This window comes from Pagrus major, chromosome 10, assembly GCF_040436345.1.
Source record: "Pagrus major chromosome 10, Pma_NU_1.0".
Classification (NCBI taxonomy): Eukaryota; Metazoa; Chordata; class Actinopteri; order Spariformes; family Sparidae; genus Pagrus; species Pagrus major.
The window spans coordinates 14,074,296-14,102,067 of NC_133224.1; the positions used below are offsets into that span (position 1 = coordinate 14,074,296).

At 40.0% G+C, this 27,772-nt stretch overlaps 1 protein-coding gene across 1 annotated transcript in view; it reads right to left on the reverse strand.

Moving 5' to 3' along the window:
• The window catches only part of adam19a (ADAM metallopeptidase domain 19a), a 197,598-nt gene extending 174,060 nt beyond the window's left edge, over positions 1-23,538 (reverse strand). The window contains exon 1 of the mRNA XM_073474423.1: positions 23,354-23,538. Within this exon, the coding sequence (XP_073330524.1) occupies positions 23,354-23,483 (130 nt within the window). The 5' untranslated portion in view covers positions 23,484-23,538. The remainder of the gene's footprint in view (positions 1-23,353) is intronic.
• Positions 23,539-27,772: the final 4,234 nt, after the last annotated feature.

Consider the following 27,772-nt stretch of genomic DNA (forward strand, 5'->3'; position numbering starts at 1 on the left):
CCACGAGTGAAATGTTTAGACAAAAAAAGCCATTATTTCTATACAGAAGCTTTTACATTTTTTTCAGCTGGTTTTTCTGGCAGGCAATTTTGCCTGTCAGTTTATTCTATGGGGAATTCAGTCCGATGATTATCCTCAATTCTAAGACACTTAGGCGCGAAATCAGTTGCATCCCGGCTTTCTGTGTAGTTGGAAGCATAATGGTGGACAAGGATTAGAGAACACAAAATTAGGTGGAAGTCATTTACATTTCAAAAGTCCCAACTTTGCATTGATTTGCTATAAATAGGTTGAATAAAGTTCAATTATAGTCACATGATGCTTGTGAATGCTGCCAGGTAAATATGAACTAGCTGTGTTTTAGAAGTTAAAATATGTTGTCCAAATCACAACAAATTAAAATAACTAACTAGATGAAATTATAAGGAGCATGCATAAGTGTGTGAAGGACACATCCCGAGCCAGTTCCCTGAGGAAAAACACTTCCCATCATTGCTTTGTGCTGACTGAATGGACCTGGACAGTGCTGACTGGTAACTGTAACATCTAGTTTTAGGAAGCATGAAATGGGCTGACAGAGCAGCTGCTGCAGCTGCCTCACCACACCAGATGTGACAGGGCATGGCAGGAGCACATGAAAGACTAAAACGTTGCTCTCACACTAGAGGTCAATGGGCATATCAGAGTTTCACTTAGTCACACAAAGATTCACTTAATCACTTACCTCTGGTTGTAGCTTAAGATGAAGATAGTTTTCTTATATTTGCAAAGGTTTTTATTAGGGATGTCCCGAGCCGATCTGCGGGATCGGGATAGGGGCTGATATGGGCATTGTTTCACTGATCGGGATCGGCAATTTTGGTGGACCCAAGCCTGATTATTTTTATGTCAGCTGTCGTAAATGCCGGAGCACAATTTGTGGCAGAACGCAGACGCGCACATAACGTTACTCTGGTAAACCTGTGGATAAAATGTCTGCAGTGTGGAAATTTTTTTTAATTAGAAAGCGAAAGCAGTCCAACGGCGACATGTAACATCTGCAATACCACCGCTTTGCGAGGGGGTAACAAAAGAGCTGCATTTAATACTACACATTTGATACAGCACATAAAAAACAAACACCCAAAGGAATACAACAAGTTCACTCAAGCAATACAGGCAAAGGCACCAAGGCAACAAACACTTGTGGATACTTTCAAAAGGAAAGAGAAATGTCCTTGAGACAGTGACATGGCCAAAAATATTACAGAGAATGTCACTGAATTCATCGCTCTGGATAACCAGCCCATCTCCGTGGTAGAGGATCAGGGTTTAGTTACTGACTTTGTTTACTTGGTTGTTTTTGTTAAAAAAACAAAAACAAATGAAAACCAATGTTGCAATAGCATATGCAGAATAAGAAAGAGCCATATGAAAGTATTTACTTTGTTTCAACAAAATTTAAAAAATCCTATTAACCTAATTTTTTCTTAATGCAGCTGTATTATCTAGGAAAATATTAGTTAGGGCGAAGTATCAGATCGGGACCTAATCAGGACATCCCTAGTTTTTATATGTATATCTCTTTCTAAAACCTTTGATATGTGTCCAATGAAAAATTACAATTCCATAACACTGAAAAAAACAGCAGCAACTTTTCAAAAACTGTGTCCTTGTTACTCTGCAGAACCCAAAAAATAGTTTTAACAACTTGTTTTAGGATAAAGTAATTCGATTAACCTTCATTTTGTTGCAGTTAGATCTAGAGGGAGACCTCACAACACAATACAACCAAAATTGATTTTCATGGGGACATACCACATGTAATTTGGGTGACCCTTTACCGTCACCCTGTTTGCTTAAATCGAAAATGGACTATTCACTCTTGCCCATCTCTGATAGGATGTTGGCTGTACTACAGTTGAATTGTTAGACTACACCTCATTAAGAACCACAATGCTTTTTGAATTCTGACAGAAATACTGTTCCCGGTACTTTACCAACCATAAAAAAGTCTGGGAGTTAAATCACTACAATAAAACTGAAGATATAAAACAAAGGGCTAGAGTGCAATACACTGGCTACACTATAGTGCATTGCATCATTCCCCCCACATCAATTAACACCCATAGAGCACACAGAATACATCACACAGACATAAGAACAAGTCATGGCAAATTAGCCAGAACATGCCAAACCAGGGAGAACATGACATAAAGGCTCAATCCCATTTCAAATCTCTCCTCCTTTATAGCATATATTTCATGGCAATCCATCCAACACAGAACATCAAGCAGGTTGCGCTAAAAGTCAGTCAGGTTCATCCTCTTGGGACCCAGATGTCTGCACAAAATTTCATCCAACAGTTGTTGAGATAATTCAATAGAACAAGTGATGCAGCACTCACTGGAGCAACACTACTCTGCTACTGTAACTAAAAATATATCAGGGTTTAATTGCCAGTACAGAATATAGTCCACTGGCAGGGGCAGTCAAATTAGTAACAGCCCTGAAAACCCATATTGTGCAAGTGCTGAAATTTACACTACAGTCGGGGTATATTCAGTGCTCTCTCACTTTCAAAAAGTATGAACACATCCTGTCCAAACAATCTGTCCTTGTTTTACACACTCTTTGTTTATTCATTCACGTACTAACGTCCTGTCCTTCTCCATTCCTCATACACTCACCTCTAACACTCATCTTATTTATTTTTTAATTTACTCTCTCTTTTCCTCTGCGAACCCTGAGGGACTCTCTACTGACATCAAGAGAGAGAACGAGAGGATTCAGCACTTGCCCAGCGAGCTATCACTGCAGGGTGCTGGGGAAAAACAATGAGAGGCGTGATCTATATCTGACAGCAACTCCAGCAGCTGAAAGATAGAGAAAGGGAGGATGGGGAAGAGGGGTGGGCAGAGAGCGGAGGAATAATACACGGCAAATACTTTATCTTCTTGAGCAATGACTGTGTGGATTCACTTTGTAAAGGGAGTGGAGAGGGCTCTCTAAGGAGACAAAAACAGGAAGAGATAAAGTGGGTAATTTCAATGGGGGGGAGCAATCAGCTGCTCTATGTTATCGGACTCAAACCCACCCCTGTTTGGCCTATTACCATCTATCCTTGTGCTGTCTCTGACAACAGATGCCACCTGTAATGACAGCTCTGGCCTATTTGTATTACTGCTGCTTTACTGTCTCATATTATACATGCCCAGTCCTACTCAAATGCTGAATCCCTTCTGCATCTTCTTCTTCTTCTTCTTCTTCTTCTTCCTCCTCTTCTTTCCCCTGAGGTTAATGCCCAGTGAGGAACTACAGAGAACTGAGAAGGCACAGCGTACACTCTCCTTGCCATCCAGTACCAGACTGAATATGAATGGATAATGCCTTTTTTTTCCTTTAACCCACTTCGAGGACTTTTTGTGGAATGAGAGACGGGGGGGGGGGGGACAGTCTTCCACAAACTGAGACTCTAAACTCATTCAAATGTGTTTCCAACTCCTGCAGTAGACACATCAAGCATTAAAGGTTGGCGGCGTGCACCAGTGTAGCCACTTCCTTTTCACTAGGCATTGAGGACACTTCCTTCTAATGCAGCCAGCAGCCTCATTAAAAGAAAAACCCTGCACAAAGTAGGAACTCATTTTTGTGATCTCTGTCTTCAGAAGCGTGAGCCAAGGGGACGGTAGAATGACAACGGTGGCAGCAAGAGCCAATCACCAAACTCGCCTGTCCTATCCAATCAGCAACTGTCCAAGTCTTTCATAACTTTGTTGTGTAATACACTGTATGTGTGTCTTTCTATGTGATGTTTGAAATAGATATTTGAATATATTTAAATGAGTTTTCAGAGAAGGCTAACTCTGCTTTCAGTGGATTCTCTTATTACTGACCAAAACTAGCATTGAATTATCATCAAGAATTAGACATTATCATTGTGCATGGATTTATCTAAACGTCAAGACATCCAAAAGTCATAAACATGATGAGTCAGAAAAAAAGCAGAGGTACTCAGGTCAGGATTTCAGGATGTTTTGGTCTAAGATTTGGATTAACGTCGCAATATCTCAGTCCTAGTCCTCCTGGTCTTTGTGATGACTGTGACTAGGGGTGTGTACTGAACTTGGTACTTGGAAGATGTTGATTTTATACTGATCTAAAACACAGAGAACCAGCACGTCCTCACATTAGAGTAGCAGAAACCAGATAATTATTTGCACTTCCGTTTAAAAATGCCTGGAACAATTGTTCTTCTTTTTCCATTTTTTTACCCAGATTCATTATTATGGAATGAGAAAGCTATTATTCGTTGAACCCGATACAGAGAACAAAGTCAAATTGAGGTGAGGTGAAAAAAAAATAGTTGAAGATTTCTGTAAATTGATAAATTATAGGAATTGTCGAATTATTCCAGCTCTACAGCACTATCATATATTCCTTGATAGTGCACTGAATAGATAAATGCCAAACCAGGGAGAACATGACATAAAGGCTCAATCCCATTTCAAATCTCTACCCCTACCCCTGGTTTTCAAGTGCCCCCTGCCGCCCCTATGAAATGGGACATCCATTCAGACCCTTATATGTCATCAGTAGTCGTTGATTGTATTTATTTAAACAGATGCAACCGCACATTACCATTATTCAATCTTCAGCTGTGTTTATTTCTCTTGTGTTATGGTGGCAATCCAATTCACCATTTATCTGATGGAGATGGAAAAGCTTGACACTTCCATTGGATTGGATGTGCCCTCCTCCTCCTTTAGCCCCTGTAAATACAGACAAAACTAAAGTGTCTTTGATAAGAACATGCTGAGAGTCAGCAGTCACCTCACCCTATAGTCTAAGAATGGCAAAATCAAAGACTGTGAGAGCTATAATAGCCAATCGATAAAGTCTGCGTACTATAATCTTAAAAACAGCAGGACAACAAGGATTCGTGTTCAAGCATGTACCCTTGTCCACACTTTAATTTCCAGCAGTTCAGATTACTGCAAGGGGTATTTGTCAGGTCAACCCAGAAAAGCTCTAGATCAAGAAGTGGGATGTCCCAAAACAATTCTGATCCACCCTCGCAACACATAGCGCCTTGGTGCCAGACACCATACAACACCCTCAGAGGTCCTATGACCACGCCTCAATGGGTCAGATCCAAGCCTGATCCACAGTGGGGCCTACATGGATCAAACTTGTGCCAGCACGTCCCACAGATTCTCAATCAGATTGGGATCTGGGGAGTTTGGAGACCAGGTTGACTCCTGGAGCTCTTTGTCTCAGGCTATTTATGGACAGTTTTTGCAGTGTAGCAGGGTACATTGTCCTGCTGGGGGGGCCACTGTCATCGGGGAGTGCCGTTGCCATGAGGGGGAGTACTTGGCCTGCAACAATGTTTGGATGGGTGGTGTGTTTTACTATCCAATGAATGCCAGGACCCAAGATTTCCCAGCAGTTCTTTAATGTTGAGGCTAGGGATGTCTGTTTCGGTTCATTTTGCTCACGATAAGCTGAGAACCTTTAATTCTACCAAACTGAAGAGTAGCAGCACACATTTTACATTTGACTTTGTTGCCTTTGGAAACATCCCCACACTGAGCATCTTTTAGCATGCTTGATTTTACATCTCAGCCTACTCCAGCAAAACTGTCAGCAGACAGTGTGTCTGTAAGCAAATTAACATTAACATGTAAATATATGTATAATTTACTTTTACTTCTACTTTTGATACTTCAGTACATTTAATATCAGATTCCTAAATAAATCTAGTCAAGTAATATTTGTATGGGTGTCTTTCACTTTTACCAAAGTAGTATTTTAACACGATATCTTTTTGAGCACTTTTAACCACACTGGTCAAGAGGTAGCCATCTACTAACTGCTCCGCTTGACTCCAAACATGGAGATCCAGCATTTAGTTAAACTACACCACAGAGCTGGTCCAAACTTCCAGAATATATACTACCCCGATTGACTACCTTTAAATCCATGTTAGAAGTTGTTTAGAATTCATATTCTCCACTGCCTTTGACTAAACCAGAAGCATTCTTAAATATCCACCTTTCACATGACAGCTCTTTTGTCTTTGGTTTCATTATATTGACAGGCACTCCTATTGTCTCACTGGATGGATTGGTGTGGGACATACAGTCACAGTGTATCCACTTCTTAATGTTCCATTAACCACTGAAGCCCACATCAAACTGTAAAAGCACCATACAAATCAATAGTTCCCTAAATACATCACTTATGCTATCAACATGTGTAAGTAATGCCTCCACAATACGCTGCAGTACTGTCGTGTTATGGCTGTTTTCCCAAAGCACCATTCTCATTTAAAAGCAAAATGACTACTTAACTATTCCAAAAAGCAAGCCACTCACATTCACTTTGCTGGTTACCTCAGTACAAACGCACTCTGTGTGTCTGTGATTTCATCATATAAAATTCATGATGAAGCCTACTGTATGTTGACCACTTAATGTCTGTGTGTCAAACAAAGTAGATTACAAATATACTAGGGGTTTGAGGCCGTTTCAGCTAAATACAAATTATGCTCTTATTGAGGAGATAAAGGACTTGTATTGAGAAGAGTTTCTGAACATTTATAATCATGCAGGTAGGAAGCGACATGGGTTTGAGTAAGAAATTATGCTGAATCAGAAAAAGAGGCAGGCAGGGCGATGGGAAAAATGACCCTGTCGGGAAGACAGAGCAGGGGAGTCGATTGCTGAGGGCTTAAGATTCAATCCAATTCAATCCAGTTCAAAATTACAGTCTTACGATTCCCCAAATCATGATTGGATTTGATTTAACCTTTTTTTTTTTCAGCACTGAAGACTATGCAACTGCTGGGCCGTTCTTGATTCGTAGAGACGAGCACCCTGACAACAATTTACATTTAAAAAAAAAATAAAATGTTAAACATAAAAACACAAAGAAGATTCACTTGATGGCAGAAAAAGGTATTTTACAAACACAGCTTGAGTTTATGCTGTTGGCTTTCAGCAGGTTAGGGTAGGTCAATAATATTGACCAAAAATGGAAACACACCCCAAAAAGAAAAGACTTTGACACAACACCGGAGCGCTCTCCATCAAGTGAATGTCTGTCCGTTCACTCTTGTTTTACCTCAGTTTATATCACTCTCCCTCCCTCCCTCCATCAGCGCGCTTCTTTTTATTTGCAGTGTAGAGTTTCCACAGTTATTACAGTTGTTCCACCGTTACCTGGGAATAGCGACCGGGGAAAACAATGCCTTGTCCTGTTTTGGTTGTGCAATGGCAGACATGCTTCCTTTGTGTTGTAATTCGATTTCATTTTTCCGGGGGAAAAAAATGCATGAAGCCCTGTGGCAAACTGAATTGCATAGTGAAAGTGAGGTTTATAGGGAACCAATCTATACGTGGATGGTGTCATTTTTCTACAGACATAACACTGTGATATCAGTTATTTACTTCAGAATTATAAGTTAAGATTTGGTTCTCTGGACAAAAACATATTGTTTCTGTGTGTTAACCAGCTGATTAGAACTGTTGGTAATTCAAGCCAGTTGCCAATCATTTGCAAGGAGTCACATGCTGAAGGAAAATCAAGAAAAGTCTTTTTCTGGTACACAGTCAGACTGGACTTACTGCCCCCTATGGCCACGGAGGACAAACACCAATCGCAACTACGGTTGGCAACAATAACGTTTTTGCCTGTAGGCTTAAAGTCAAGGGTCAGCAATAAACCATTACTACTGCACTCCTAAACAAAAGTGTTTTACAAGGAGAAAAAAAACTTAAAACAGTAACAGTAATATCATCCTCTGCACTCCACCATAAATAATATAGATTAATATAAAACTTTCTGACTAGCATTATAGCAATAGACTACAACTTACTTGTTTTCATGAAACCCTAAGTTGTAGAATGATAATCTAATAAATCTTTGTGTGAAGGGAAAGAAGTAACAACTGCAAAGCTGATTTGACCCAACTCAAAGGACAATAGGTTTAAAAACAAATCAAAACATGGGGCCGTCTGACAGAGGTGGGCAGCACCCCTATCTGTGCATCCTAAATCCCCACAGACTCCATCTCTTCCCCCCTTATCTCTCTCGGTTCAAGTATTCGTGAGCTCATCCCAGTCTTAATGAGGCGCACAGTGAAGGAGATTCCTTGCCTTCTCTCTCTTTCTTCCTAGCTTTCCACAGAGCAAGCAGTGGGGCGTATCAGTCTGAGTGCTCTCCAAGGGGAAAGTGGTTCCCTATCTGCACTGATGAGTGTTAGAGGCTCCATTCACCTTCCCTTACACCTGGCAGAATCAGAGTCACCTTTAGAATGTGTGTGTGAGGCAGAATAATAACCAGATCCAATGATACGCCACAAATTACTCCTGCAGTTCCTGAAAAGCTCTAACATTTACATATAAATAAGTGTGGGTTTTTCTCGTCTTTATCACCAAGAGATTCGATACAGCAGTCATTCAAACGTGCACTGAACACCCACTTTAGACTAGCTGTTTCCCTGTGTTACCAGAAATTGTTTCTCTTGCTTGTATGTTTTCACTTTGATTTCATGTCAAGGTGGAAAACAACACATTTATTTTCAGGATTTGTAGGTTTGTCATCTTAACATCCTAAACCATGTGGCCACTAAGTCTACATGGAAGTTGTCAGACTGCAGTGTGGTTGTTATATATTAAAGAATATCCCTTGGTCCGTTCTTTCGGGGAGTCACATGTCTATGGCAGAACATCTGGAAAAATCCTACTGTGCACAGAAATTAGCAAGTTTAATGTCAAATATCTGGTTTACATGAAATCAAAAGAAGAATTCAATAGTCAGGATGAATGTGACTTGCCAAAAAATCTGAGATCATCCTGAAGCAATGTGTTGATTGATTAATGGGGTTCAAGAGCACTGCATCAAATCTGAACGAGTCTCCAATGCCTTATCATATGTGTTTAAGTTTAATATTTGCAAGTAAGCTTTTGTTGGCTGAGAGGGCAGACAAAGTTTTGATTCACATCCTAATTAGTGTTCACTGACCTGTAAATCCAACTAGGAAATGATATGGGCAACAGATTGACATGGACTGATCAGACACAACATTAAAACCACTGACAGGTGATGTGAGTAAACTTGCTCATCTCAGTACAATGCAATGTTCTGCTGGGAAACCTTGGGTCCTGACATTCATGTGGATGTCATTTAACACGCATCAACCACCCAAACACTGCTGCAGACCAAGTACACCCCTCATGGCACGGGCATTCCCCGATGGCAGTGAACCCCCCCAGCCGAATAATGCTCCCTGCCACACTACAAAAACTGCTCAGGAACAGCTTTAAGGACGTGACAAAGCCCACGGTGTTTACCAGGCCTCCAAATTCCCCACGGCCCTACACCGACACCACCGCCTACAAACCAAGTTTAATTTTAGTGGTTATTGAAAGAATGCTAACTGGCTAAAGATGATAATCTGCTGTTGGTGATGTTAGACTGCTGCCTGTTTTCATTTGATCTGTGTTACTAAAATCAACAAAGAGAGATTCAAGGTTTGTGAGTTAGCGTCAGAGATTAGAGAATCTGGGTATTCTGCCAAAGGGACAGAATTAAAAAATGGAACCTCCTCTATGAACCCAACCCTACCTGTGATTTTGATCATCTACTAAATATTTTTCATCCATTACGCAAAAGATACACATATTTTATTTTCATTTCTTCTCAAATGTGAGGATTTACTGCTAGTCTGTAGCCAAACAAGCCATTTCAAAATATCAGCTTTGGTAAATGGGGAAATTAGATTGTATTTTTATGATTTAAAGATTAAAGGATTAACTGATTATAATGGTCTGCTATTATCCACAAAACAAGTTGAATGGCATTTGTATTGTAACTGCATTTGGAAAACTCAATGCCAAAGACAGAATAATCCACAGATCTCACTTTGCAGTTTCATTGACGTCTATTTTCTACCAAAGCACACAGAAGGAAGAGTGAGCCAGTACTCATGGATTAGTGACTCACATGTGACGACACAGAATTGGATGCAAGCGGCGTTTCTCTGAGCTGAGCTACAGTTCAGTGATGTTGTGTTTGTATCATCACAAGTGTGTCTTATCCTGGCGCCCTTCCTTCAGGGGAGAGACACATTCAAACCATTCATGTCTGCATGACGGATGCATCACTTCAACTGCATCTAAGCTTAGGAGAATGTCGTGTGCTCAGAGGTGATTCTATGGAGGTGATCTATATATATATACATATATATGTATATATATATACATATATATACACACACACACACACACATATATATATATATATATATATACATATATATGTTTTTTGTTTTTTTAGGTGTTAACCATGTGATTCAGGTTAAGGCACAGACTTTAAGAATTAAATGACTAAACATGAACATAACTTTCCATAAGCGCCTGCAACTGTCCAAAGATCCACTACTGATTTGCACGTACAATAAGAGCCACTAGGGGTCTGAGTCACTTCAGATTCTGCTCTGATCCAGACCCATTTACCAATGGGAGGAGAGCTCAGAGATTACTTTTTGTTTCATTTGGCTTTTTGAAGGTTATGGTTAGACTACAGTTCAGCAAGAAATACCAGCCTTCAGAGATTCAACAAAAAACTACAAAAGATAGAAATCCAATTTGGTTCCTAAAATCTGTCCCGAGTAAACCCTCTTCCCAAACAAATCAATAAAGGATCTCTAGCAATGCTATCAGTTCTGTTCGCCAGTACTGCCTTTGAATTCGATGACTGAAATTCAAAGCTTATTGCATCCGATTTTTAGATTCAGAATTGTGATGATCTTATTAAAGCTGCTAATTTGTTGGTTATCGGAACAAAACAAATATAGTAAAAGTCAGCAATACACCAATGATCCAAATCGTGGAAGCCCCATTTTTTTGATTAAATAAAATGTGTGAACAAGTAACATTATTAATGAATACTGTGGCGCTGCAGATGTCCAGATCGGTTGACCTTTACAAATCCAGATCTGACAGTCTAACGCTAGAATTGCCGTCGGTGCTGAAGATCGAAATCTTTGTATCTTTGTAAATCCAATTGTGCTTTTGGATAATCATGACGACCCTACTGCACACTGACAAGTCAGGATTACAATGTCTTGTATGAGAAGAATATTGGAACGTCATGCACTGTCATATACTTAGCCTCATAATGTTAAATGACATCAATCTTCTCCTTTATGTTATATAATCATTTAAATAGTATCTGACACTTGCTCTATAAGAGGCGGCTCAGTTCTCTGTTGTGGTAGAGGGCTTTTCTCTCAGTTCATCATTAAAAGGGGTTACAAACTTCACATTTTGTAGAACTACATTATAGCCCATCCTGGCATGGAGACTGATGGCATTAGACTGGAAGTTCTCAGAAACAGCACTCTCTGGCAGCCCCTCACCTACACACCGCAGACCCATAAAGCATAAACATAACACTTAGAAAATGAATAATGACTAAAAGAAGCCCACACAGCAGACCAGAAAGGACCTTGCACGATATTTCTGTGGGTGTTACAAATAGCAGCCATGCAATGCTGTTAGGTTTCAAACAAAATATTCTTCAAGGGTGCAACCTCGCCGTCACGCTGGCCTGGTGTTTACAGTTAGAAAATGAGGCGGTGTGAAAAGGTGAGCTGGGCATTGTCGAGGAACGTGTCTCTGATGAAAGTTTGCCTGTTTGGAGGTCGAGCCACAACAGTTCTGCCGACTGCGCAGCCAGTGTCTGCTCCCCCCCTTGGAAATAACAGCCCACGCTTTCAAGAGCTCTCAAATCATTCCTTACAGATCCCTCTGGGCTCAGACAACAGGCCTTGCATTGCAAAAGCATATGGAGCACAGGCCCAGGGCAGGCTGCTCTCAGTGCCTGGTAAATGGGCCGTGCTGCAGGCAGACATTGTGGAGAAAACTGCTGAGCATGGAGATTTTTGAATCCCGGCAGAGCAAAAGTGCATTAGGAGTTTTGAGGGCTTTTTTAACCTTTTGATGACATGTTTGAGATTGAGAGAGTGGGACAAAACTGATAAGGAGAGAAAACTGGGAGGGTGCAGAGCATGAAGATAACAGGAAGCAACATGGAGGGAGGTAACAGTCCACTGAGCTGCAGGGGAAGAACTAATACAGACCTACATTAAGCCAACCTGTGATGATGAGTGACATCAGAAAATGGTATCAGGACGTGAGACAGCACCATTACTCAGCCAACTAATCTAAAAGGTCATGACATCATGCCATCATGATGTCACAACCTGTCCTTGTGCACTACTTTCTCGCAACGCAATGTTTTACATTTTACAGAGGCAAAAGATACCATTGAGCAGCTCTACACCGTTCAGTGATGACCAGATTGATAATCTTCAACATAAGGTTATGATGTTGGGACTTAAGTTATGATGTCAGGACCAACAAAATGAATCAGTAATGAGTCCCTGATTTCAATGTTTCATGGTAAAAAAAAATGCACAAGAAAAGCACAGAAAATGCTACATTTTTTAATGACATTTAAGGTTAAATTCCTCTGCCAAGTTCTCGCTCTCTTTACAGAGGAGCAATAGAAAGCATCCTGATTGGAAAAATTACAAACTGGCATGGTTCATCAAGGCCAAGGACAGGAAGGCTCTACAGCAGGTAATTAGAACCACCATTACATCACTGGTACCATCTACAGAGCATCAGTTACATCAGTGAAGTGAGATGTCTGCACAGAGTCCAAAGATACTAAAAGACAACAGCCACCCAGCCACAGTCTGTTCACCCTGCTGCCATCTGACAACAGATACAGAAGTATCTGCTGCTGTACCACCAGACTACAGAGCAGCTTCACTCCTCAGACTGTGACACTCCTCAACTCATCATCAACACTCCACCAACAAAACATTTTTCCTTGTGTATCATAAACCGACTACAACTTGTACTTCATGTGTTGTAAAATGACACATGAACCTTTAAAGTTAAAATGTGATATAAGTGCAGGACTTCACTGCCTTTGTAGGAATCTAAAATCTTCTCAAGCGAGCACATCTGTGACTGATTGAGAATGCCACTGAAATTGAACTCAACTGAAACTCAAATTGAACTCAACTGAAACATGTCTACATTGCAAATTCCACCCACACATTTGTCTAAGTGGGCCAAAACAAACATTCAAAGTGAATTAAAGCTCTTGTCAGCTCTGCCAAGGTAGAACATGATGCCCACTGAGATGTATTGTATTTACCTTAAGGCTAGAAAACACTGTTGTGAAACATTTCAAAAGAATGCGACAGTCGGCTCCATCTGTGGGATGAGTAATCAGCGTGTGCTTGACCAAAAGACTACATACACAAAGAAGCGGTGTATTGATAAAAGCAAAAAGGAAACTGGGAATTTGTATTGGCTCAGTTTCTGTGAGGGGCCCCCACAGATCTGCTTGGTAATATCAGAGAGTTTTATATTTTAGAATGCATTAGCTAAATCCTTTGAGAGAGGAAAACAAAACTGACCTGTGATGTTTTCAAGAGTCCTTGGCTCAATCCTCCTCTCACCTATCTGTGCAGACTTATCTATATATAGTACAAAAGAGATGTAACTTCTGGATATGCACGACTGGACTATTCGTCAGACTGTTATGCAGAAATCCTTGACTCAATTTGTGTTGAATTATACCTTTATTTATTTCCTTTTTGTACAGACACAGCTAACAATAACGTTCGCTCGTATGCCTCACATTTCATTAGTCGCACACACATTATAGGTGTGCACAAAGGTCACTGTTAGCCTCGGATTTAGGGTCACAGTTCAGTACGTTTTTGGTAGAGCAAGGAAAACAAAGAAATGTAGAAAATAACATTTTGTGTTCGAAAACAAAAGTCAACATTCAAGAGCTAATTGTCTGTTACTCTAACTGTAACTGTTAAGGCACACAAAATAATAAAACATATTGTCAATAACCAAAAATTAACAGATGTCAGTAATGCTCCTTCGTTAGACTTCCATATCTATGCATGGTTCTCAGAGTTGCTGCTTGCCACAAACAACAAAGAGAATGAGATGTGTGAGTCTGGTTGGTCAAATCAAATATCACGATGCAAATAAAAATCATCTTTGAATACTCTGAAAGGATATACCGTGACCTCGGCTGTTCATAAAAAGGTTGTGGTATGCAGGAAGCTGCACAGGAACAGGAGAGGAATGATACAGAAACAATACACTTTTAATGGATTTGCATACTACATTCAGCACTACTAAGCTGAAAAGAAATGATTACCTTTCCTATTTCAATCATGCAGCTGTGGCCACTTGGCAAGCTTGATGATGCATATGCTATTCAAGACTACATTTCCAAGATATACTGTGTGTGTATCAACATTATTTATTCATGTAAAATGATATCTGCTAAACACTAAAGAAGTCTACACAGATGTATGAGGTAAAAACACTGTTTGCAAAGCTGGTCTTAAACAGTGGGATGTATTAATCTGATTTGCAGTTGAAATGTAATGAATGATATTCTACTAAAAAAGCTGTTAATGCGTAAATAAATCATAGCCCAATTATTATTTGGGCTGGTTATTGAACCTCAATGTTTTTGAGTACTGTTAGAGGCCTATAGTATTAAAACATGTCATGTGTTGGAAGCTTGCATTGACTGCCTGGTCAGATAATTACGGGTGGGCATCCCTAGGCATCTACTATATATGTATAATTGACTTGTAGTGATATTTTTTTAATAAAGAGGTGTAATAACATGGAAATAAAAAATGACAAAAAGATGTAACAAAGGTATAACAACAGAGGAACAAACAACAAAACAACAAGAAAACAAGACATAAAGGTAGACATGGTGGGCAAATATATAGACAATAAACAATTACAATTACTGTGATCAGCAATCATATTTGATAATATGATGAGGGTACAGGATTCGAGATTATGTAGAATAGATAGGCTATGTGTGGGATGGCAGTGAAATTCAGTGACATCCAGGTCGGTAAGTTTGGAAGGTGTGTGAGTGAGGAGTGAGGCGTCTGAGCGGCAGAAGTTGGGAATTTGGAAGGAGGAAAATTTTTGATACTTAAGTATATATAATATGAGATTCTTTATGACTCTAATTAATTCTAATAAGTAATATTTTAACACAATATCTTTCTTTTTACTGATGTAATACTTTTGGTGATGGGTAACTTGAACTGGACCCCTTGTAGTTCAGCCTGACATGCTCTGTTTTTGATTTAATGCTCATACTGTGTGTGTTTACAGGCTGTTGTGCTGCTTCACCTGTCTGTGTCTTATTGGTGCTGATAAACTATAGAAAACAGTACATCACCCTGCAGAATATACTGTGTCCTGTTTTATTTGGCTGTATTGTAACAGACTGTGATGTTTGGTTGTGACACACGTGTGGTGGTTTGATGTGGTCATTAACTGATTATTATATATCAGCTGTGCTGACATAAAGCAAGTACGCCTACACGCTTGCAGCTGGGAATGTTTCTGTGCAACAAGTCAGTCCTCTCTTATACCGTCTTTCATTTTCATTACAATCAGCAGAACTAGACATGAAATGACTTCAAGTCCACAACTACACAATATCAGTTGTCTCACGTGTGTCTAGGGATGTTAATGATTAATCAATTAATTGCCGGTAAGAATTTAACCGATAAAAATGTATAACCGACAATTAGAGATGGGCACAAATACATCTAAAAATATCTAGTTACAAATTACAAATACGCGCTTATCAAATATATCAAAATAAAAAATACTGGTTTGAGAAAAGGCATTTAATTAAAAGTAACGTAATTTGTAATTTAAAAAAATACTAAAAGACAACCTATACAAACTGCCATTATTACATTCTAGACATTTAGCAGCCTCATTATGCATTGGATTTTGTTGGGCCAGTGGTTAATTAGCAACAGCCAAATCTCCACAATTAAAATGTCAATAGTCATTATTACGCTAGTTAATCATTTAAGTAACTTAGAAACACTAAGTTACTTAAATGATTAACTTAAATGATGACTTTACATGTTCTTGTAACTCCCAACTCCCTAACCCTCCTCTGATTTTACATCGTGCATGGATCGTGTAAGTGGTTAAAACTGAGACTAATTTCTAATTGAAAAACATCATATGTCAACATATTTCTTATATTATTAATGATTAAGCGATAATCAATTGTTAAGGCAGCTGCGATCAACAAAATAAATTGCTTAAAATTTGTATCCCTACTCAGGACTCAACTTCTTCACACCCAAACTTCAACAAATGAATTCTGACATTTTTTTCAGTCTTTGAAGTCTGTGTAATAAATCCTCTTCACTGACTTAGTGCACAAACAAAATGTTAGTGGTAAAAAGTCTACTCTGCTCATTTCTCTGTGACAAAGCTGTTTAAGTGAGGAAAGCTAAAAGGACAGCGATAGCCTCTGTGGCTAAACAGATACAGGAAGGTGCACCGCCAAAATTAACTCAAACATTAACAGAAAATTCCGCCCATCATGTTTGATGACAGGTGATCTCTGTGCAGTGCAGTTTTTTAAGTTTTAAGTAATGAAACATAGAATTTAACCCACTGTCCCTTAAATGACTTCTGTCTATTTGAGTTTACAGAACTCAGCAGTGACTCCAGAATAAACATAGAGTCCAGCATAGAGAGGTTCAGTAAATGTGGTCTGGACTCTGTGGAGGAGAGTCATGGTGTCAGAGACGCTGTAGAAGGACAGAATACCTGCACTGTGATCAAGGTACACTTCAACTCTGGAGGACCGAGGACCTGAGACGGGAGTGGAGACACTGTTATAATAAAAGTCATAACTGTTTGTGAAACAATATAACATCCAAGAAATGTCATTGTATCCAAATCCACATTCATTTGCGCTCCCTGCTCTGTTGATATTCTTGTATGTGACTGCTACACCAACTCCTCCTCCCCCTCTCCACTCCACCTCCCAGTAACAACGTCCAGTCAGACTCTCTCTACTCAGGACCTGCTCCCAGTGAGTGAATCTGTCTGGGTGACTTGAATATGACTGCTGCCGTTGTCTCATCAATGTAGCTGTTCTGTATCTGTCAGATAATAACAGCCATGTGTTTGCTGTGTTTGGATCCAGTGTGATTTCACATGAATATCTTAAGAAGTCTGCTCTGGTCTTGTTCTCTGGTTGTGGCAGTAAAACATCCACTTCAGTCACTGTCAGTGAGATGTTTGTCAATATCCCTCTCAGAATGTCCTGTAGTTTATCTCTGACCTCTGACACAGCTGCTGTCACATCCTCAAAGTACTTGAGAGGACGGATATTGATGCTGGATGAGTGTGTAGACTCACTGAGTGCTGACAGTGAGGCGTAGTTGTGTAGAAACTGGTTGTGATCCTCTGTGTGCGAGAGCTTCTTCAGCTCAGCGTCTTTCCTCTTCAGCTCAGTGATCTCCTGCTCCAGCTTCTCCTGAAGCTCTTTGACTCGACTCACTTCAGTTTCCTGCTGCTTCACATCAGAGCGTCTTTTCTCCATGACACGGATCAGCTCGGTGAAGATCTTCTCACTGTGCTCCGCTGCTTTATCAGCAGAGCCATTGATGGCCTCCACCTCCTGTTGAAGCACCTTCACATCTTCCTCTCTGTCCTGGATTCTCTGCTGGATGTTTTGTCGAATCCCCTCGAGCTCTCTCTGCCTCTCAGTCCTCTCTGCTGCAGCTGACACTGTGTCGTGGCCTTTATGTTCCTCCACAGAGCAGAGATAACAGATACACTGCTGATCAGTACGGCAGAATATCTTCATCACCTCATCATGACGAGAGCAGATGTTCTCCTGGAGCTTCTTGGACGGCTCCACCAGCTTGTGTTTTTCAAATATAGGTAATTCATAATGAGGCTGGAGGTGTTTCTCATAGTAAGAGGCCAGACAGACCAGACAGGACTTGAGGGCTCTCAGTTTCCTCCCAGTGCAGAAATCACAGGCCACATCTTCAGGTCCAGCATAGCAGTGATCAGCAGGAGCAGCTTGGAGTCCAGTCTTCTTCAGTTCCTCCAGTACAACTGCTAACATGGTGTTTTTCAGCAGCTCAGGCCTCGGTGTGAAGCTCTTCCTGCACTGAGGGCAGCTGTGGATCCTCTTCTCATCCTCTGTGTCCCAGTGATCCTTAATACAGTTCTTGCAGTAGCTGTGTCCACAGGGAATAGTCACCGGATCCTTCAGTAGGTCCAAACAAACTGAACAAGAGAAGGTTTCCCGATCCAGCTGAACTCCTCTCTGCGCCATTTCACCTCTCAGTGTCAACGACTGTCTGAGTTTCACTTCCTGATAACTGAAACTAGTTTGTGCTCTGATCTAAACTGCATGTTTGTGCAGTGAATGAGGCCTGCACTGCACCACATGTTGGTTACACCCATCTTTAAACTGTAGATCTGAAGGGGAGTGAACAAGGAAATATATGGGCAGAGTGGATCAGAGAGAAGGGGGGGGCTTATCAAGTTTTGATTCATTCCAGGACGAGGAGCAGCTCTGTGAATCTGAATTTTGGTTCCTCATTTGCAACAAAGCCTCAGTTAAAACCTGCTCCACATTTACAAAAAAATTTAGTTTTTAGTTTTAAATATTTCTTGGCTCCTCAGGCTTTGCTGGTATTTCTCTAACTCGTACTCTATTTCTGGTCAGTTTTCTTTTAAAAACAGATGAGTGACAGAAGGGCATTATCAAACTATACTCTCATAAAATATTCAAACTCGTGATTCCAGCTTACTCTGTGAACTGAGGATTTATTTGGACCAAACCAGAGGTGATGGTGGAAAGATAAACTGAGAGTGTTGAGTTTTATTGAAGTGTGTTTTACGATGAGTTAATGAAGTAATTAAGCTCATCCCACTTCGGTAAGAAAGACAAACTTGATTCAGACGCTGTAAGGATGTAAGGAAAACATCTGTAAAAAATATCTTCCTTCTTGTGAGTTCATTTTGTTTACTTAGTAGACTAAGTAGCATACACACCACTCGCATACATCTCCCAGCTGAAACTACAGGGGCTATCAGACTCAGATCACCACTCGCGGTACAAAGTGGTAATACAAGACAGGACAGGCCAGGGCTAGCTGGTTAGCATGCTAACATCAGCAGACACGTCGGCAACACAACACATAGACGTCTTTCACAAAACATCAACTCTGTTGTTTCTTCACATTCTGTTGATGTTAGTTCATTTTTTTATATTTTATGTTTAACGTTTTGAACCAAACGTCTGGCCACATCAAATCAAATCAATTTTAATCATATAGCCCAAAATCACAATCGCATCACCTCAGTGGGCTTTACAATCTGAACAGTGAACGACACCCTCTGTCCTTAGACCCTCGATTCGAGTGAGGAAAAACTTGCCATATTGAGGGGGAAAAAATCCCCCTTTAAAATGCACATTTCAAGGAATCCTTCCAAAAACTTGTGTTTATATAACATTGATATGTCCTAAAAAAGTCTGTATCGGTCGGCCTACACTAGTTATTACATGTTACAACGTAGCTGATGACTGAGTTCAGGTACCCTGACAGCACTACAGCTGAGGATTTCACTGTGACAGCTGATTCCCTTGTCTTCAGAAGATCAGAGACCATTTTCAGAGATGAAGCGTTGACGGCAGATGGATGATGTGATGGTTGATGACTGTAGTTGTGCTGACTGCTGCAAATCAGCTCCCAGTTCTAATAGCACACAATCACCACTCTCCTGATGTCCGTATTGTTTTTTTTGGAGGGTATTTTTAAGCAGTTGGAGTCCAGACAGTTGGAACAGAGGAACAGCCAATTATCACTGTTCTATTTAGAGTTTTCTTCTGGCCAGTTATGATCTGCGGCCAATTAACTGGTGCATTACTGGTTGGCAGCATGCTGCATAAGAAAATGCTGATACAAAGTCATGGATGGACAAAAAAATGACACAATATGGTGAAACACAAAGGGAGGAGGAAGACAGACTGGTTGGGGAGCAGAGAGGAGAAGTGGCACAATCCTCTTCTGTTAGACCAGCTGCCAGTTTCCAGCAGAGGGAAACAAGTGTGGGACATGTGTTATTATATATTTAATATAACAAGTAGCACAAATTAACTGCTTACTAGCCAGTGTCTGTGTTCATATTCAACTGGGATAGGGAATGTAATGAAGTACATTTACTCAAGTACAAATTTGAGGCTCTTTCCATTTTGTACAACTTTACACCTCTACTCCATTACATCTCAGAGGCAAAAAATCTACTTTCTTCTTCACTACATTTGTCTGACAGCTTTTGTTACTACTTACTTTTCACAGACAGTTGTGCTTAGTGAAATGCATTGCTGGCCTGGAAGTAAACAAATAACATAACGATCACGTTGCCATCCTTTACTCTTCTGCAACAACCGTCATGTCACTCTTATTGATCATTTCACTTTGCCATATAACGTTAACCTTATGACTGAGCACATTAAGGCTATATTCACAGCAGCGCCGGGTGTTTTTTTTTTTTTAAATTGGATTAAGTTACGTTACGTTGAGAGTTCCCCCCTCAACCAATAGCCGAGGGACTGGTCATCTCTTGACTGTTTGTGACCATTATACACTAAAAAAGAAAAAGAAAGTTTTGATAATGTAAAGGCGTGTTTGGTTCATAACGACTCAGTGGTTCAAAATGATAGAGTAGAGAAAATGTGAGTTAGTGTTTAGAGGCAACAGAAAGGGGCATTTCAAATAATGTTTTGCTGCTTATTATGTTGCTTATATACGCACCGTTACCTAAATATTAAGATAATAATAATTAATAGATAAATTCATCATTTGTAAATATAAGCTATATTCATTTAGACATGCCTTGCGGTAAGAAAAATGCTTCATGTCTGAGTTCCAAAATGCCCCACGTAACTAACACGTAATAATAATTATTATTATTGTTATTATAATAACAATAAAGAAAGGTTCCTGCAAGTTTTGATAATGAAACAGTAAAATGTTCTGCCTTCCATTCATATCTTAATCACAAGTGTTTAAACGTTATTTAAGGCATCAAAAAAGAAGTTATGTGTTCTTTTTTTTTTTATGTAAAAATTGAATTGGCCAATATATCAGTTATCTGAATTTTTTGCTCCCTAATATCGCCATCAACCACAAAAAATCCATATCGGTCGGGCCCTAATTGCTAATAATAGATATTTTGGACGGCGGTGCCTTGTTACCTGTCGTAGCATAGCATATTTTTGTTGCTTATATTGCTTTTATTGTCGACTGTCCGAATACTTAATAATAAATTATGCTTTTATGCTCTGGCAAGCCCTTTGACTTGAACTGAATTCTATGCTACGACAGGCAACAACACACTGCCATCTGATGGTTTTTTTTATCTTTATTTATCAACTTTCATATAAATGTTCATATAAATATATAGCTCATACATATGCATGAAACAAACAGAACAAAAAGAGATAAATACAGCGTAATACAAGAAGGTTGTTGTCAAATGTGTTCAATAAAGACAAATAAAAATATACTAAATATCTTTTTTGTCTTTACTTAACAAATTTCTGCTTTTACTGCAGTTCCATATGTGGTTTGTCCACATCTGTTTGCCGTACGTATCTTTCCAAGATAGCAGACGTACTTGCACATATGCCACTCACATCAGGCAGCCGTTCAGATCGGGTAGTGACAGTACTTGAACAAGCCACTGAATATTTATTAGCTTTGCAGCTAGCCTGTGACCCCTGACCTTACTGTGAGGTGAGGCTCTCCGAGGCTACAGTGACAAAATGGGACATTAGGAAGTGTTTCCATTACAGACACTGACTGCTGCATGACAACTATCAGATTTTTTTTGGCGCAGTATGGTAAATTTCACATTACACAACTTACTACTGACTATACCGACTCAATTTAAGCTATCAAACAAAATAAAAAATATAGCCTCTAGGGATCAAATCACCAATACAGTCACAATTCTCTGAAGTACATACAGTGTGTGGACTGAATAATATTACAAATAGTATACAGACTACTTGTATAAAGACTACATCCTCAAAACTGACAGCAGTTAAACAACTGAACATTACAAACTACACGAGAAACGGACTTATTGCAGGGCTGCTGACAGCATCTGATACAGTGGTACAAAGCCAAACACACACACACACACACACACACACACACACACACGGGTTGCTAACTACATTAACTTGGAACATCTTTTTTGAATGGGGTTTATTGTTTGAGTCTTACTCTGCCTTGGGGTAGTTCAGTCCACATGACCGGGCAGGGCAGGATGATGCATCTTCATACCAGCCACTAACATACAAGCTGACCTTTATCTGGCTGGCTGAGAGTGGTGAAGGTGCTGAATACATTCTACTTAAGCTTTATCTATTATTTTATATCATGTCAGGAGGACAGACAGAATAGACTTCACTGAGGAGTTTACACTGTAGTGGCTTCATCTATAGTCCAGAGGAACCGGGCTGTGTGAGGTGTGGGCTCCTGTAATGTACCGGTCCGCTGTGCGCCTGTATTTCTCTCAACTGCTGCCTTTTATGGACAACGCACAAAGCGACGGAGCCGAGACTGTACTTCATCTGAGAAACATCTGTAACATAAACACTACAATCATTAAGGCTCAATACAATAACGCGTTTGATATCTTACAATACAAATCTACAGTAACTCCAAATTAATCTTTTTAAATGTAGTTAACGGAAAGCCGCTCGCTTCGATGAGCGCTTGGATTCAGAGACGTTCACCCGAATCACGTTTGAAAACTTAGAATTTAATGTTTACTTGCATACAGAGAAATATTAACATATTATAAAATAAATGACTGGTTGTTTTTCGAATAACTCACGTCCTCCGTCCATTTCGGCTTTGGAGATAAGACTCAATAATATCAACTTTAACAATCGTTTGACCTTATTTCCCCCCATAAAGCCCACCACCATTAGTCTGAAGAGGGGGCAGTAGTGGGAGTAACCGCAGACCCGGTAATAAAAGTCGAGATGTTATCACAGTGGTGTTCAATGTGTATGTGTTGGTGACTCTGGCAATCAGAGGAATAAATGAGTGCTGTTCGGGAAAGGTTCTGTGGGTCACGTATGGCTTGCGCCTTTGAATAATAAGGCAAGCTGCTTTAAATGACAGATTTTTTAAATGGAATTTGGTTTACACAGACCTCTTCCTTTTATAGCGGCTAATTACTCGAAGAAAAGTTTCAATGCGGTCACACCACACACTCCCGCTTCAACTCAAACCCATCTGACCGAATGACACACTTTAAAGCGGTCATCCATGTTGGTCCACTGAGCTTCAACGCATCAACACGCAACTGGTAGATGCTAGAAGAAGTTTTTCCGGCGGGTCCGCTCTTTTCTTTACCTTGTTCTCCAGTGTTTCCGCTGGCTCGTTCCAGTGTGCCGTTCAGCAACAGAAAAGAAAGAAAAACGAGCAAACGTCCACATTTTGCCGGTGATATTTGGGCATTTTTCTGCCTGTGTTTACTGTACATCCCTGTGACCCTCGGTACCGCCGACCGTCCTCCTTTTCCTCGCCGTTGTTCAACTCTGCCTCCCGAGCTGACTCCACTGAGCGTCAAGTACGGCAGAGTAACACACACCACTTCCTGTGTGGACCGTCACAATACAGCACGAGCCAACGACTCAACCGAAGAGCCACGCGACGAGGAGAACAGTTCAGCGGATACATCGCGATTATTTCTTTCTCCAGAGGGATCATTTGACTTTGACATAAGTAGATCTGCGGTTTTACGTCAAATTCACCCTGAGAGGCTGAGGCCTGCATGTTTAGAGCTGGTCTCACTGGCTGACATAATCTCAAGCACACACACCTGCAGGCTGGTTAGCAGCACTCATTAAATATGTGAAAACACAGTCTGAATCAAATACAAATGTACTAAATGCAGCCACAGGGTTGACTAATGTCACGTTGCTATGGATGGCCTCAAAAGGACTGAAACTCCCATTGTCGAGTTGAAAACTTATGGTCGACCAGCCTCTGCAGCTCACAGTTATCAGCTACATTTTCCTGCAAACAAGTTGAAGAGAAATTCAGTTATTTTTCTTACATTACATGGGTTGAATTGATTCAGGATGATGACCTTCAAGCAGAAGTAGCAGCAGAGTGAGCTGTTAACACAGCCAGATGAGCCTGTTGAGGGGCCACAGGGCCCCACAAACACCTTAGGGAACAAAAACATTTCACCTCCTCTGAGTGAAGTTCACTTGGCAATGGCATTCCTGAAGTCACAATTCAATTGATGTGCACTGGCTCAAGGTTGTTGTCAGTTCCTGTCAGCAGAGTATTTGACTTCTTGTATACCAACTGCAAAAACAAAATATGACCAAGTATACATTTCAGTGTGTTTTACTGATGTGAGATACACTTGACACGGTGGTATGATTATCAGGGCCGATATTCCTCATCTTTCCAATTATCAAAACTGTTTTTTGTGTCCGATTGCAACTACTGCACTACTCTGATGCTCTGATGCAGCATTCTGTTTCTGTTTGTAGTCTCAACTCTGTGGTCTAACTCAGTATCATGCCCACAACACTATCTGACATCACAAGTAATAAGTAAGTGGAAGTATAAAGTAGCAGAACATGGAAATACCCAAGTAAAGTAACTCAAAATTGTATTTAAGCACAGTAGCCTACTTGAGTAGCCAGTCTGTTCACCCTGCTGCCATCTGGCAACAGATACAGAAGTATCTGCTGCTGTACCACCAGACTACAGAGCAGCTTCACTCCTCAGACTGTGACACTTCTCAACTCATCCTCCGCTCGCCACTCTATAAAATCATTTGTTTTTTCTTATGCAGCATGAAGGGACTTCAGGTTTCATTCTACAACCCTGGTGTAAAATGACTAATAAATTAATATTTAATCTTGAAATTGTAGTTAGTTACTTTAAATTTTGACTTATGACTAAATGTATATCAGTTCCAAATATTGATTATCAGTCTCCTTGATTGCTAATAATGGGTTTCAGTATCAGTCCTGAAAAAAACATATTGGTCAATCCCTAATTAATACGTTTCCTGCAATAAAACAACTGGTGAACTGTCTCTGGTGACTCTTGTCGAAAGAGTCTCTCATAGCAGATATCACAGCTTCTTACCAGCAAGTAAATGCAGCACATTAGCTCAACCAGTCTGTGCTTTCAATGTGAATAACAAAACTTTGACGAAAGTGGACACATTATACTCCATCTGATTCAATGTTTAAAGACAGTATGGTGTCCACTTGATCTCTTGAGCTGTAGTTGTTCATAGTAATAGCTTGACAAGATCACACGTTTGAAGAACTCCAGTAAGTGCCTGGGTATTCAGATGCACTCTCCAAGAGACAGTTGAGACGTGACTCAGTGTGAATTGAAAAGCTCAGCTCTGTGTGGAATCAAGAAGATTACAAAACATACTGGAGAGGTTTTAAATGCAACAACTGACAGAGCCCTTAAACTTGAGTGGCCAAGTAACAGAGACTTTCCTCAGATTTCTCTTTGTAAAATATGAAGTACAAGCTATAAAAGCAGAGTGGAAACTACTGGAATTGCATTTTACGGATCAACTTGTCTATTTTCTTTATACTATACAGAACTTAAAATGTATTTTCCCACTCCATTAGCTCCAAAAACATCCAGATTTGCCATGTAGGAAAAACCTGATTAGGCTGGATAGTAAACACTGATTTACTTTATTTAGGGACAGTGTCACATATTTTTGTATATACAAAGTGGATGTTGAGCTCAACAGCCTGCAGTTTAAGCTGCACTTTGTCCTTTCTGTCTTTCCTGTGCGTGTTTGTAACCTTGCAAAGCTCAACAGAGTAAACACCTGTTTCCTGGCCTATTTATCAGCAAGCTAATCAGCCTGATAACATGCAGCTGTCACACCTGCTGCTGCAGGCTGCTGCATGCCACATCTGCAGGTCCTCAGCCAGAAACCTGGAGGGGCACGTATTACCCTCAACTGTATGAACATGCTTTACTATCTATTTACTAGCCTAGAGTCTGATAGCATTTGTTATGACTTCACCAGATGTGGGCCTATTTACAAATGTAATCAGACTTGTTTTTTACAGTTGTTTTTCCAAGACATTTAAGACTTTTATTTTGAAGTCCAAATCATCTGTCATCCGGTTATAATCTCCCTGTGTTTGGCTTGGCGCTTGTGAAAACAAGGTATGGATTTGATTAATGTTGCCTTCACGTCTCCTTCTATAAGCTTCCGCTTTTTTCTGAGCTCGGAAGGCGCAGACAGGCTTAGACAGAGTTAATTGATCGATTGATCTATTCAATAAAAAAGAAAAAATGTCATGAATAAATAAAATCTAGATGAAAGAAATATTCACTACAGTATGTAGAAAATGTGTCATACTTGAAACTGTTAAGCATATACAGTTTTTAAATACAGTGACATTACATCTGCACGTGAGAGTATTATTGCTTGAGATAATTGTTGCAGTAATATGTAACATTTCTGCATTAAAGTTTTAAAAAATGAACAGACCTTTGTTACATATGTTGTGTACTAACGGTATATTCAGTTGGTCGCATAATCAGGCAGTATACCTTTTTTTTGTGATCAACCTTTAATTGAAATTATTTAGAGCAATACAGAAATAATTGCCAACAAGAAGCGGGAGGAGTGCAGTGAATTTAGTTGAGAAACCAGACCCCTCTTTCCACCTCTCTTTTGCAAAGGATATTATTTTTATTATTTTTAGTCTATTTTATTCTATCTGACTTGTTTTGTGTCTGTGTAACTAACATGCTGACTTGTGTACTGAACGTGCTGACTGTGTACTTAACGTGCTGACTTTGTGTCTGTGTACAACTACTCCACGTGCCTTTAATTGCCTCCCGGGGACAAATAAAGTTTTTTTAATTGAATTGAATTGAATATTTACAGGAGTGTCCTTCCTTTTGCCTTCATGGCTGACCGCAAAATTGTAGGACAGTCTCAAATCACTAAAGAGTCCATCTTCATTATACATGTTGTCAAGAGTGTGAACAGCTTTTACACTCCAGGCCGGGCATGTGAATGCGATTCCCCCAGTGAGAAGAGAGTAATTATTGAATATAAGACTGTTGAGATGCCACTTACATATGGTTTTAGATTCCTTCTCAGCAAGATGCCATATTGACAAGAGATAACTCATCATGGGGCCAGGTCTTAATTCAGCACACTTTAAAGGGACAGCAGAGTAGATCAGATCTTCCAGTCTATGTGGAAATGCTAAATTTATCTCTACTGTTTTGATTGAGCCAATCCGCCAATGCTCTTTTATGATGTTGGAGGGTTGTCAGCTTTAAATGTGGTCTTTTGCCACCCCAAATATATTGGGTGGATTTTGTCCCAGTAGTCTGTTGTTGGCGGTAAAGGTAACATAGATGAGAAGAAATTTGCTTGTGGTAGTATGTCCATCTTAACAGATATTTTGGGAGATAAGAGCATCTATCAAGATCTGACTCAATTTTATTATAAATGTTTTGGAAGTTTTTGTTAGCAACACTAACCAGTAAGGTATAAATGTCCACCCCCAAATATTTAAACTGCTTGACAAGTGGGATATGTCAGGGCAGTGATGTAGGATCCAGTAGAGAGTTTAATGGGAATAATGCTGAATTCGTCCAGTTCATCCTTTAGCCAGATAAAAAGCCAAATTCTTCAAAGGTGTCTAATATATTGGGTATTGAGATGGTTGCTTTATCAACATACAACAATATGTCGTTGGCATATAGCGATATGGAATGGGTGGTGTTATAAAACATAAT